This window comes from Eretmochelys imbricata, chromosome 1, assembly GCF_965152235.1.
Source record: "Eretmochelys imbricata isolate rEreImb1 chromosome 1, rEreImb1.hap1, whole genome shotgun sequence".
Lineage (NCBI taxonomy): Eukaryota > Metazoa > Chordata > Testudines > Cheloniidae > Eretmochelys > Eretmochelys imbricata.
Window position 1 is genome coordinate 330,422,044 of NC_135572.1, and position 15,087 is coordinate 330,437,130.

The window sequence follows — 15,087 nt, forward strand, 5'->3', positions numbered from 1 at the left end:
TAAGATCCTATTGTAAGAAGTTACATATCTATATCACAGCATATAGATCCAGGAACAGAAACGTGCAAGGGACATGAAGTAGGATGCACCAAAGGTCTCTCCTGGAACAGCGATTTTGCAAGGAGAGGATCATGTCCACATGAAAACACCCAGGAAAGCAAGAAAAGACTACCAGAAGTCCACCCTTTCCAGCATGAACAGCAGCATGTGCCCATCCCCATTTTATAGACTGAAATTTCAAAAGACAGCACTTCCTTCATAGAATCATAGAATATCAGGGTTGGAAGGGACCTCAGGAGGTCATCTAGTCCAACCCTCTGCTCAAAGCAGGACCTACCCCCAATTAAATCATCCCAGCCAGGGCTTTGTCAAGCCTGATCTTAAAAACTTCTAAGGAAGGAGATTCTACCACCTCCCTAGGTAACGCATTCCAGTGTTTCACTACCCTCCTAGTGAAAAAGTTTTTCCTAATATCCAATCTAAACCTCCCCCACTGCAACTTGAGACCATTACTCCTTGTCCTGTCCTCTTCTACCACTGAGAATAGTCTAGAACCATCCTCTCTGGAACCACCTCTCAGGTAGTTGAAAGCAGCTATCAAATCCCCCCTCATTCTTCTCTTCTGCAGACTAAACAATCCCAGTTCCCTCAGCCTCTCCTCATAACTCATGTGTTCCAGACCCCTAATCATTTTTGTTGCCCTTCGCTGGACTCTCTCCAATTTATCCACATCCTTCTTGTAGTGTGGGGCCCAAAACAGGACACAGTACTCCAGATGAGGCCTCACCAATGTCGAATAGAGGGGGACAATCACGTCCCTCGATCTGCTCGCTATGCCCCTACTTATACATCCCAAAATGCCATTGGCCTTCTTGGCAACAAGGGCACACTGTTGACTCATATCCAGCTTCTTGTCCACTGTCACCCCTAGGTCCTTTTCCGCAGAACTGCTGCCTAGCCATTCGGTCCCTAGTCTGTAGCCGTGCATTGGGTTCTTCCGTCCTAAGTGCAGGACCCTGCACTTATCCTTATTGAACCTCATCAGATTTCTTTTGGCCCAATCCTCCAATTTGTCTAGGTCCCTCTGTATCCTATCCCTGCCCTCCAGCGTATCTACCACTCCTCCCAGTTTAGTATCATCCGCAAATTTGCTGAGAGTGCAATCCACACCATCCTCCAGATCATTTATGAAGATATTGAACAAAACCGGCCCCATATCAGTCAAGACATTAAAGCTACAAACAATTTTCCCCTCAAACTTAGGAAAACTACTCCCCACCATAAACATTAGTTATATTTACTCTTCCCAATTTGAACGCTATAGTTCCTAGAAATCAAAGACTCATAGCAGGATAGGATTGGAAGGGACCTCAAGAGGTCATATAGTTCTCCGCTCCCCTCCCCTCCCCCGCCTCGCACTTCCCTCCACTCCACCCTCCTGGGGACTAACAGGTGTTTGTTTAATCTGTTCTTTAAAACGTCCAAGGACAGGGATTGCACAACCTCCCTAAGTAATCTCTTCCAGTGTTTTACTATCCTTATAGTAATAAAGTTTCTCCTGATATCGGACTTAAATCACCCTTGCTGCAACTAAACAGATGACTTCTTGTCCTACCCTCAATGGACATGAGAGAAAGTGTACACTCACCCTGTGCAGTAACTGAGTCTTCGAGATGTGTCGCTATGGATGCTCCACTACAAATGCACTTAGGCACTCTGCACCTTTGATCATAGATTTCTCATAGCAGCACCTATTCTGCCCACACATGCATATTACTCAGTCTCATGGTCCGTACTGTTATATAAGCACTGAGTGCGTGAACTGCTTTCAGTTCCTTCTCTACCATGAAGCTCCATAGCAGAGAACTCCAAAGCAGAAGGGAATGAGGGCGCGTGGCGGAGCACCCCCAGGGGAACACATTTCAAAGAACGATAGTTACTGCTTGGTGTAAGTAACCATTTCTTCTTCTTTGAGTTGTGTCCCTATGGTGCTCCACTCCAGATGGCTATCAAGTAAAAGTAAGGAGGAGGGAGCTTCGAAATCAAGTCCAGTACTGAAGAAAGTACAGCCGAATCATGAGTTATTGCATAATGCTCACCAAAAGGTATGTATAGAGGCCCAAGGAGGATTTTTGAAGTATTCAGTTGTAGGCCCAATTTGAGAAAGAGATCTATGGCTTCACAAGTTGCCTGTGAAGTAAGGTCCAGGAAGCAACCTTTCAGAAGCCAATCATTTAGCGGAGGTGTGCTGCTACTACTGATGACCTTTCAAAAGGTCTTTGGGGCAGATCATAAGCCAAAAGGGAGCACCCTGAACTGAAAATGGGCCTGAACGACAGTAAAACGTAGGAATCTTTTGTGGGATGTGTGGATTGCTATATGGAAATATGCATCAGAAATTCGACTGTACAGTCAGCAAACAATTTAGTGTCATCAAAAGGAAAGTCTTCAACTGTATCTGGATATCTTTTGGAAATCCTGAGATCTGAATCCAGGAGGCCCTCTTCATAACTACCACCATAGAAATCAAAGGAGCGGCAGCAGCGGCAGCAGCCAGGGAGGTCTGAAGAGATGTTCTGGCAAGCAGCTGGCCTTTGCAATAATTGCCTGGAATTGCTCTCTGTGTTCCAATGATAGATGTTCAATAAGGGAGTTCAGCTTGGTATAATCTGTACAGTTGTACTTGGCCATTAATGCCTGGTAGTTGGTGATTCTAAATTATAAAGTTGCTGACAAATATGATTTTATACCCAATAGGTCAAGGTGTTTATGATCTTTACCATAGGGAACAGCATTAGCGTGGTACTGCCTTCCATGTTCGTTAACCACCTTGACCACCAAGGACTAAGGATAGGGATGAGAAAATAAAAATTCTGAGTCCTTAGAGGGGACATAGTATTTTTTTTGTCTGTTCTCTCGAACATGGGTAAAATTGAGGCCAGGTGTGCCAGATAATGAGGCCCTGAAAAAGCCAACAAGAAAGGCAATGTGAGCAGATCAAGCTGTATGAAGAATGTCAAGCAGCTTCTGATATGATTCTTTAACCTATTGAAGAAGAATTTGCAAAGAATCCGTGACCATCTTGATAAAGGTCCTGGAACTGTTTAAAATAGTCAGCCAGGGATCGTGGAGTGGCATGACCACTTCATCAGGGCATAGAGAAAAGATGCTGGCTAGTGGAGAGATCTCTTCATCAGCCCCTAGTTTCCTGTTCCTCAAAAGGTTTCTTCCTGAGGTTCTGGTCTATTGGAGAGAGGGCGATGAAAGTTATCTACCTCTGACAGATGGCGTTCGAGGCCCTAAAGAATTGCCGATGACAGGCCACCTAGGTGTCCTGACTTCCAGTATAGCTGAGGGGCTGGTGAATATTACATGGGTGGAGGAATCCATGAGTGTTTGTACCAGCAAGATGGTGGTTGTGGACATCTCTCATGACTGAGATCAATTTCCTCAGAGACCTATGGAAAAGAGCCTCTATAGGAATGAAGTGGAGAGCCTCAGGACAGATATTTGAGAGATGAAGATAAGATCTTTATCAGAATCCTCCTTTTCAAAGTCACTGTGAAGCAGTGGAGCAGCAGAAGAAATTTGAGGTACAACCATCAGTACCAACCAGGTGTCTGGGAATCTGGAGATCCTAGGTACAGAGAACAGATCAGAACTGAGCAATGACTGAGTCAGGTGTCTCGGAAACAGCCAGGTCTAGCGGAAAATGAAACTCCTGCAGTACCAAGAGCAGTGTCGGTACCATATCCATGGCCTGCACCAAAGTGATAATGGCAGAGGGAGTTGACGGTACTATAAATCTCAACCACTCCGAGGGGAGACCTCCAGAAGAAGCCCGATTGAGCATCTTCGGTACTGGGTGAGAAGAGGCAGTGCTCTTTTTGCTGCCTTGATCCATTGACAGTACCAGTTGACCTCTCAGAACCTGGGACTTCATAGTCTTTAGGCTTGATCATGCCCTCAGTACCTGAGGAACCAGCAGTCTCGCAAGTACCAGACTGGAGAGCAGTGGGTGCTGAAGGGGCTGGAGTCATCGAAGACAGTGACTTCCTTTTGAGGTAGATTCCCTATCTGGATAACTTGAGGGACAGATTTTGGGAGTCTTATGAGAGGAATCTTGGGTATTCCTCTTAGATATCCTTGAGGAGTGCAGTTTGGAGACAGTGGAGGCAGCGGACTTATTCAAAGACCAGCCAACAGGGGTTGGTCCCCTGGCTAGGGTCAGAGGCCAGGCAGAGTGAGCTCTCCATCATGAGGAGTTGAAGTTTGAGCTTCCTGTTTTTTCTGGCTTTACATTTTAAATACCAGACAGAAGTTGCATTTTTGGGAAATATGAGAGTCCTGAAGCAACAGATGTACCGGGATTGCCTTCTGGCATGACAGGCAAGGTCACCAGGATTGCCTTCTGGCATGACAGACAATGTTTGAAACCAGGAAAACCAGGCATGCCTTTCCAGTAAAGTAAAAACTCCCAGGGGGGAGTAACTGTCTAAAAAAAATCCAATAACTTTTTAAACTACTACAGTTAAAACTACTACTAAGAACAACTATAATTAACTACTTAAAGAGCTAAGGGGACACAGTTGAGGTAAAACTCAGTGCAGACAACTGCTAAGGTTCCATCGCGGGTGAGTGGTTGAGAAGGAACTGAGGATAGTTTGCTTGCACTATGCAATATGTGGGCCAAATGGACACTGCTATGCAAAAATCAATGATCAAAGGAGCATAGGGTGCAAGTGCACCCACAGTAGAGCACCTATAGGGACATTATTCAAAGAAGCAACTAATCACAGTCCTCTTTATACCAACCTTCTATATATTTGAAGATTTATCATGACCCCCCCAACCAGACATTCTCTTCTCTAGAATAAACACGCCCAGTTCTTTCAACTATTCCTCGAAGGCAGGGGTTCTCAAACTTCATTGCACTGCAACCCCCTTCTGACAACAAAAATTACCACATGACCCCAGAAGGGGGGACTGAAGCCTGAGCCCTACCGCTGCACCTCCCCACCCGGGGGCGGGGGTGTCAAAGCCAAAGCCCAAGGGGTTCAGCCCCAGGCAGGGGGCCTGTAACCGAGCCCTGCCGCCCAGGGCTGAAGCCTTTGGGCTATGGCCTGGGCGGTGGGGCTCGGGCTTCGTCTCCAGTCCCCAGCAACTCTAAGCCAGCCCTGGTGACCCCATTAAAATGGCGTCGCAACTCACTTTGTGGTCCTGACCCACAGTTTGAGAACTGCTGCTCTAAGGTCATGTTTTCTAAGCCTCTTATTTTGTTGCTCCTCTCTGGACTCTCTCCAATTTGTCCACATCTTTTTTAAAGTGGTGCTGAAAACAGGACACAGTACTCCAGCTTAGGCCTCATCACTGCAGAGTAGAGCAAAACAACTACCTCCTTTGTCTTACGTACAACACTCCTGTAAGTACATCTCAGAATGACATATGGACTTTTTCGCAACAATATCATACTGTTGGTTTTACAACCCACTATAACCCTCAGATTATTTTTCTGCAGTACTACTGCCGAGCCAGTTATTCACCATTTTAATTTTTTCTTCCTTTGCTTCCCAAGTATAGTACTTTGCATTTATTTTTACTGAATTTCATCTTACTGATTTCAGACCAATTTTCTAAATTATCAAAGTAATTTTGAATTCTAATCCTGTCCGCTAAAGTGCTTTCAACCTCTCCCAGCTTGGAGCCATCCACAGATTTTATAAGCATACACTTATGGCATGATTTCTTCTTGACAAATCCACATTGGCTCTTACTTATCACCTTATCTTCTAGGTTGAATAAAATTATTCAATAGTTTATTCCAGTATCTTTCCAAGTATCGAAGTTAGACTGAACCGTCTGTAATTCCCTGGGTGCTCATTTTCCCCTATTTTGAACATAGGTAATATGTTTGCACTTCTCCAACTTTCTGGGACCTCATCGATCCTCCAAGAGTTCTCAAAAATAATAGCTAATGGTTCAGAGATCGGTTTGGCTAGTTCCTTAAGTATACTGCAGCAAAGTTCATCAGGTCCCACCGTCTTGAAGAGATCTGATTTATCCAAACATTCTTTAACCTATTATTTCACTATTCTGCCCAGAAATCCCCTCTCCCTTGTGGTTAATATTGTGTTAAACATCTGGTCACAATTAACCTTTTAAGTGAAGCCTGAAGCAAAAAAGGCATTAACGCACTTCAGCCTTTGCTGTGTCATTCATTATTTGCTTCCTTCCCTGTTAAGTAATAGGCTTAACTTTACTTTGTCTTTCTTTTACTTCTATTGCTAAGAGTGCCAACAAGCGTACAGTACTACACGTAAGTGATGTTGACATCTGTCCCCTAGAAAATGAACTGAGACCACTAACTTATTTAGAGCAGGGCAATGAACAGTTGTAAGGTAGTAACGTATTTCAGTCATTACCACCTGAGATGATTCCAACTGCTGATACAACAATGAAATGTTCTTCTTCCCACTTAGAATCTGGAGGCACCCAGGCACCATACTTAAGAACTCGAGTACATGACTACTGTAAAGTACCAGTAGGCCAAATCGGAGAAGTAAAACCATTAATAATTGAGACAAAAACTGTTAGTGATCTAGTCTCCTCCCCCCTTTCCCCTTCACAAATAGCCTTTGGAAACCTGGCTAGCCTGCTCCATATTTTTTAAAAATAAAGTTGGTTTTATTTACAGTGGAGGGAAGTATGGGACACTCATTTTTCTTCTTTAAATGGAATTAACCATTTTTAAATATAACACAGGATATATAAATACAAAGAGTTCAAAATAAAGTGACCCTGAGTCTTTCGGCTTTTTTTTCTGCACATTTCAGAGTTGGACTTCTTTTGCATAGCAATCAATCAACTAATCTTGATTTTTCCCTTTTTTTTTTTTTTTGCCATGACAAACAAACCACCACACTTAATTAAAAAATTAAAAACAAAAACATACATTAAAAAAAAAAAAAAACCACCACCTTACCTCTCTCCATTCTTTGCTTCCAATACCTTGTGTATACAAAACACATACTGTGGAAAGAAGAAATGCTCTGTCATTTTCATAATTTCTTTTAACATTCTTACATTAAATGAATCTGTTTTAGGAAGTCTTACATTTCTGTTGCAATTACTAGCTAGGACAATCAAATATCAAATCCTTGCACTCAGTTCCTAATAGTCCTATGCTTGGAGCCCTCCTATGGAGACAATATGGACAATGAGCCTGGAAATAGAATGGCTCTAAAGTGGGCTGTGATACTTACTGCTTGACTTTTAGCAAGTCACTTGACAATCCTTAGATTTAACACTGCGTAAAAGCAAGATTTCACTAAAATCAGATTGAAATATTGGTCTAACTATAAGTACTCTAAAAAATACACTGTCTTCAGGAGATGAGAATTAAAAGAGAAACAAATAGGGACCCATATAGGAAAGAGAGAGAAAATAGGGTGGGAGAGATAAAACTTCCTGAGCCTTTTTTCCTTAGACCTGCTCCAAATATACAAAAGAAAGATATAATATGTTGTATATCGATACACTTTTTAACTAAATTCCCACAAACAAAAATTTTGTTTAAAGCCAGTAATTGTTGCCAAAGTGACACATCCACCCAGTACAAGCCTTAAAAAAGGAAACGCCATAATAAAGAACATTTATGAGCTGTCACTAAATGCCCATACAGAATATTTTCACTTTTAGCAACAGACTTCATGCCACTGCCTCCTCCGCAAAAAAGAACTCCCTTTGTTTCCAACAGATATAATTTTTTTATTAATTATTATTATCATCTGACTCTCCTGCTCCATCTCAGGAGCTGGGAGCAGGAAAACTCAATCCTGGAGGTACAAAAATCGGGAGTTCTCTGCACTTCTGTAATACAGTTAATAGCAGCAGTTATCCAATACATGTATAAAATTGATTAGGGCAATCAACTCATTCACATCCAACAGCCTTTACAGGTTAATGTTTGTTCACTACACATGAATCTTGAACCACGTGTAAGCCAGCAACCAAAAGGCAACCTAACACAGTACCACTCCGCCTTCTGAATAATGCTGATCTAGATCTGCCCTAAATGGTTTTCTGACAGATTATTCTCCTGCTTCAATACATTTTTAATCTCTAATTTAAAAAAACAAAAACAAAAAAAAACCCATGCTTTGGGTTGCAGTCTTTAGCAACAAAGGGTAAGGACCCAATTCAATTCTGTAGCAGGGTGCTGATGCAAAAGCGCCTAATTAGCCCCTGCCCAGTCAGCTCCAATCAGCGGAAACATATTGGGGCTCATGGAAAAGGCCTGATGGTGGCCTGAGGATTGGCAAGACCTGCTGGCCTGACAAGCCACGGGCTACAAAGGCTGGGAGGCAGCCAGTTAGGGAGGGGACTGGAGGCCTCCTAGCTGAAGGCTGGTTCTGCCTGTAAAGGAGGAGATTAATCCTGTAAAGTTGTATATAGACAGACACTGGTGGTGGGATAACCTTTAGTGAATAAAGACACGGTGTTGCACAACCCTGAAGCCTCTGAGTCTGAGTGGAGCAGCAAGCAGGCCCTAGGAAGAGGGGCGGATTGTGGACCCTGTTACATACTTCCATTGGAGTTAAAGAGAATCACCCTACTGACTTCAGTGGAAACAGGGTCAAGCCTGAAACTGGATTTTCTTTCTCCTCTAAAAGATACTTTGCTCCATACCTAATTTGCACTAGTCTGCAGTTAACAGAATGAAGGTAAGACACAGTCCCAGGAGCACAGAAGACAACCCACCCATATTGATCCTGCACTGGCAGGCTAAAATGGGAAGTTGGGACTAGTTTATACCAAATGGCAGAAAAACAATAAAACCAAAGCCAAATAATACCAAGCCAAGATTATCATAGTCTATAGAGGATGAAGTTGATATTAAGGAAGTGGGGGGGGGGGCTATGATTTTTTTTTTAATTACATTGAAATCATCACATTGTGTACCATGATTTTTATTATACTAACCATCTTCCTCTATCCTCCTTCCATCTTATTCTTGTACTCAGACTGTAGGTCTTGTCTTAATTTAGACTGTAAAGTCTTCATGACAAGGAATGTGTCAATTTGTGTATGTTTATAATAGTGCCCAAAACAATGGTGCCCCTGAACTAATAAATAAATAATAATAGATAATAAAGAGGTTACTTACCAATAACTATTGTTTGTGTGTTGCCTCTGTGTATTCACAATTGTGAGATATGGCACCTTTAGAGTCAAGCAAAGGAAAGGCCTTGAAAAGCCACCTCCAGTACAGCTGCCTGAGAGATCTCATGCAAAGGTGTCAACCCCTTACTCTATATAAGGAGAAGTGCGCATACACAGACAGCCTCAGTTCCTTCTCCCTAACTGCCAGTCCTAATGTTCTAAGAACTCGGAGGTAGAGAGTAAGGTTGGCAGGTACTGGGACTACACCCAAGCAACTTTTGAAGAACAACAGCTATTGGTAAGTAACCTCTCTTTAAGGGCCTCTTTATATTTCCATTTATGGGAAATTAGCAAGCAGTGTTCTGCCAGGTGAACATGGGTGCGGAGTTCTTGGCTAAATATAGATATAGCAAAGTTGTGCTACATAATATTGTTATACATCTAGCATAATGTTTGCTCTGACCAACCTGATCTTCCTAGAACTATGGGTATCAGAGAAATTTGAGGGAAGGCATATAGAAGAAGTTAGCTCTAGTCCAGCAGAAACACATCCAAGTGGGATCTTTGGTCTGTGTGTGCTCTTGTGCAGTATACATAGCACTTAGTGTTTTGCTCAGACACAAAGAGGTCTATTACTGGCCCCATCTATGAAATAATATGTTGGCCTCCACTGGTATCAAGGACTACTTGGCTTGATCCTGAGACTCCTTACTGAGAGACAATGTATAGACATAGTTCTCCCCAGCAAGGTGAAGAGCTACTAGGGAGATTTGGTTTGGGATACAAATTTTTTCTTTTTTTAAATAAAAAAAACAATGCACCACTTTTCTTGCTTCTGCTGTTAAGTCCTGCGAATACACTCCTCCCTGCTTGTTGATTTAATAAATGGCCATGGTATTGTCTGAAAGCACCTATACTACATGAAGATACAGAGACAGGGCCCTTTGAGTATGGCCCTTTGGCCCACCATACTGCACTGAGCTCCAGTGCATGGATATGGAGTCTGGATTGCTAGGTGTTCCACAGTCCATGTATTTGGAAATCATGATCATGTGCACCCCTGCATGGACTGCAAGCTTCAGTTGTGACCACGACGGTGGGGAAAGGTGAAGCAAAAGATATCCCACTGGAGGATGTTATCCCTGTTCTTCCACCAGCAAAGCTGTTCAAGGACTTGAGGAGGGATGGTCAGTCTTCTTTGAACGTGGTGTACATTTAGTATGTATTCGCCTACCACCCAGAGCTTCAAGGATCTCATGTTCAGACAATCATATGGTGAGATGCAGGTTGTTATGGCAATCAGGCTTAGTAGTTTCAAGAATAATTGTGTGGTCTGCATCAGTTGTTCTCTGAGAATTGCCAGGGAGTCTTGACTTTTGGGAAAACTCTTTTGCAGGAAAGGAACTGGCACAAATAGAGTCCAGGATTACTCTGACGAAGATGATCCTTTTTGTGGGATGAAGTGAGTATTTCTGACCTGAGATTAAACAATCCCAAAGACTGCAAGAGATTACCCATATATTGGATTGCTTTGTGAAATCCTGTTGGGAGCTGAACCTTAGAATCCAATTGTAAAGGTATGGTTAGATAAAAATCCCTTGTGTCTGAGATGTGCAGTAACCATCACAAGGCACTAGGTTAAGACTTGTAGAGCCATGAATTAACTGAAAAAAAAGCCGATGAACTGATAGTATTTTATTCCGCCATCCCTCAAAAGCCCTCAGATACTTGAAGCAAGTGTGTTTGACTGGCACAAGGGCAAAAACCATGTAAACTGAGAGCTGCAAACCAATATCCCTGGGATAGGTAAGACAATGTCCTGCAGAATAAGCATCCTGAATTTAAATGTTCTCCTAAACCTGTTGAAGTTTAGGAAGTCAAGAATGGATCTAAAACTTTGGAATCAGGAAATAGTGGAAATACAATCCTTTCCCTCACTGTTCCTGTAGAAATACCTGTATGGCTTCCCTTATTGAGAAGGGAATCCACTTCTTCCAATAGGACTCTGAGACAGGTCTGTGAAGGAGGAGGAAGAAGAAGGGACAATGGTGAGGTGGCCAGGTGCAGAACTGGATAGAGTACCCAATGCAGATAACATTCAGTACTCAGTAATCAAAGTAATAATGCACTAGGCATTGGAGGAGGAGGAGAGTGAGTCCAAAGGAAGGACATAAAGAAGGAAGGATTGGAGAGGTAATGTAAATTGATACATGACTCTGAACTGCACCTTCAAAATTGTTTTTAGAAGCGGATACTGAAGGCTATGGGGATATGTGGCAAGGAATACTTGCTCTTCTGTTGCTCAAATCATTTGCCAATAACAGGATTAGGAGGCAGCTGATACTGCCTCTGGGAGGGAATCCCTTGGTGTTGTGAGGAAGCCTGTCTTTAGAAGTAGAATGCTGGGTGGAAAGTAAGTTGAAAAAGGACTATTATTTCCAAGGATGGTGCAGTAGCTTTAGTAGCCTTGGTCTTCTCCACCGCCTCACCACTTTGGTCATGAGAGGCTAGTGCCCTCAAAAGCGAGGTCTTTGGTTTTCTCTTGGGATTCAGCTGTGAGAGCCACCTGTAAGGATCTCAAGCAAGAATACCTCACAAGAGCCACTCCTGGGGCCACTGTTCTTGTACTCATGACAGAGGCATCATACAGCAATCCTAGTGCCAATCTGACCCTTGGTGAAGAGGGTCCTGGTACTTCCCTCTGGTCCTCAGGCAAAAAGTCCAGGATGGGGCTCTTGGCATCCCATGAGACAATCATAATGGGACATAATGATTTAAGAAGTGGCTTCTTGAAGACCTAGTGAGCTGAACAAGTAGACTTTCCTGCCAGAAGTGCTCAGCTTACATTGTTCTATGTCAGAAGGGGCAGAATGAGAAGCCTTGTTGCTCCTAACTCTTTCCTATGCTGCAGATACCCCTATAGAGTTTGACAGTAAGTACATGTGATTCATAAGCCCACTGGCACCAGGGCAAAGAATTCACTGTTCTTTACCAATAATTTTGTCTCAGACTTGACAAACTCACTTCACCTAATACATCACTTTCATTATATTTATCCATGAAGGGTACACCATGAGGAGGTGTCTCTACTGCAACCTTGTGACTTATCAATACGCAATCATGAGGTGTGTGTCCAAGGAATGATGTAACCATATTGAAAATTATCCCCTTATGGTCATGGTGTGAAAGTGAGTCACCAGGGAATCATGTATCTCAGTGAGGGCTCATTGAAGTGGGAGGAAGTAGTCCCCCTCCCTGGCTAACTGATTATGTAATGCATTGATGAATGTCCAACATTCCAACAACACAGAAAAGTGTCAATGGAAAACCATCAAAGAAACTATAACCACTGAAACCACTTGCAGTAAAAAGGAACATTATGACAGACGGGGATCACCTTTTCTACGAACAGAGACACAAAAGACTGGTTTAGTTAGAATATCACCAGGTGGAGAAAGACACTCTAGATCTATTAACTGAGGAGACCTCTTATTCAGCACGGGTGTTTTATGAAAGATTGGATCCTGTTTCCCGAGAAGCAAGCGAGCTCCGCAACAGATTAAACTGGGGGAGGGGAGAAATCCGATTTTATTAGATAGCTAAGGTAACAAATAATGAGTAATGTAACTAATAAGTGTAGGCCCTAGTTTGCGTTTTATGTGGGCTTTTTAATTGTAACCATTTGTTTGCACCACTCTTGTTTCTAGTGGAACCTCTGTATTTTCTTAAAACACTGTTGTTTTATTATAAAAGCACATACATGCTGTGTGTTATACAGGAGCACCAATTTAAGATAAAACTGAGAAACTGGGATACACTGCTCCTTTGGGAAAAGAGGATTTGGGATTTCTGTGAGTAGCAGGTGTCAGGGGCTGGAAATCACAAGAGAACACTTCAGTGGGACTCAGGGACTGTCATGCCTCTCATTTATCTACGAGGCAAAGACAGGGCTGGCACAGCTCAGAGGAGAGTGCTTGAGTGGCTGAAAGGCTGGTGGTTTTAGGGAGCTAAGACCAAACCATCACAGACCAGACTCCCTCTCACTTGAGAGGAGGGGTAACAAGGTAACTCACAGTTCCAGGTACTCCAAGAACCATTACAGTACAGTAATATAAATGAATGTCCTTCCACTGGTATAGGATATATCCTGTATACTCTCAGATACAGGTGGAGATGAAAAGTGGGAGAGAGACAGAATCTTGGTTGGGTTGAAGAGAGCAGACCTAATAGGTATAACCAGCCTCTCCATGCAGGGCTTTGGAGCTGTGCTCTGGCTCCGCTCCAGCTCCAGGCAAAAACCTGCAGCTCCACTGCTCCGGAGCTGCTCCGCACTCCAGCTCCGGGCTCTGCTCCAAAGCCCTGTCTCCATGATCTGCATCTCTAAAATGTCAAAAAAGGGGATCCGAGGTCTACATTTGGAGACAGAGAATAATTGTCATTCTTCCCTGTGATTCCTGAAAACTATCTTTTTTTCCCCATTTTGTTTCAGGATCCAGCTTAGACATAACAGGGTTATGAATGTCCATTATCTGCAATGTCTACAACTTCGAAGTGCATAGCTTTGTCACACACAATGCTACAACTATAGCAAACAGGAGAAGAAATCTAGAAGAAGATAATGAAAGGTCCCTGAAACTTATAAAATATGGGTGCAGATGCATCTTTTAGCTGAAGGCTTAAGGTAACTCCAGGAAAGAAAATCTTACTGAAATTGCAAAGTGGTTGTTTTGAAAGTATTTGGCTTTAGCTTCACTGAAGAAAGTAAGATGATCCAAACTAATTCTCATCCAAGATGTACCATAGAATTTAGCGGGTGACAGTTCTGATCTATTTATTAACATCTGGCCCATTCGGAAGACATTTTGGGAAGAAAATTGTAACAAAACAGATGGAACTATCACAGGCGAAGTAGTCACCATTGGAATAAAGAAAAATGTAGAAGATATGCTGAACATACTGAAACCTATTTCCACAGCCTTGAACAAACTGCAGAAAGACTGCTGCTGCATTGCTGATGTTGTTGAAATATTGAAAGAACTTTAAGAGACATTGAAGAAATATCCTACAACAAAGTTAAATTGCTGGTAGGAAAGAAGTGCACGGAGCAAGCAGTGTTATGATATGAGTCATAATATATTTCAGGGCTGGAGGTGAACCATTCAAGCAGTACATATTTGCTGATGATGTTTTAAAGTCACACTACTGAACTGGTAGAAGTCACGAGCTAAGCACCTGGAACCAGAGAGTTTATTTAAGTGCTAAACCAACTTTTAACAGCAGTAGCCTCTTCTGCTGGCACATAGAGAGACTATTTTCTTCATTTAGACAAATTCATTCATAGTTGAGAAATCGATTGGGAGTTCTAAAAATAGGAAAAACTTGTCTCACTCTCTCTTCCAGTCTATGAATAAAAATGAGGATGGAGGGGATGAGATCTATTAGTTTTAAAAGTTTGAAGGATAGCCTAAGTAACGTAAGAGACTGTTGTCTCATTGTCAAGAAACTTAAGCAAGTAGGAACTTAAGCTCCAGTCACTTTCACTAGACATATTTGAAAATTTTCCCAGGCTGACCTGAAAATCTGTTTAATTCACTGACTGCAGCTATCCCTCTGTTCCTTTAATAAGTCATTTAGTTGTAAATGTGAAAAATGTTTTGATAAGAGACGTTTATGTATCCAAAACATTTTAGGTTGTTTTAATAACTATATATTGTATACCCTCTTTTGTTTATTCAATTAAATTCCAGTTACTATCCTAATGCAGCTAGACAACTCATTTTTTGCTCATGATTTATCTAATAAGCAATATTCACCATCTACTAACATACTAAAATGTACAATTAATAAGAATCTGAAAATACTAAGCTATATAATCGCTTAATTAAATGTATAGGGTTACAGCGTACCCTCCTAGATAGCAAAAAG

The 15,087-nt window shown here is 42.2% G+C and overlaps 1 protein-coding gene across 6 annotated transcripts in view; it reads right to left on the bottom strand.

Moving 5' to 3' along the window:
• CPNE8 (copine 8) overlaps positions 1-15,087 on the bottom strand; it is a 284,253-nt gene that overhangs the window by 230,470 nt on the left and 38,696 nt on the right. For all 6 annotated transcript variants that reach the window (XR_013348079.1, XM_077835107.1, XM_077835129.1 and 3 more), the window contains one exon: positions 6,983-7,029. Coding sequence is in view for 4 of the 6 variants with exons in the window: in XM_077835107.1 (XP_077691233.1) it covers positions 6,983-7,029 (47 nt within the window). In the remaining 2 variants the exon portion in view is untranslated. The remainder of the gene's footprint in view (positions 1-6,982; positions 7,030-15,087) is intronic.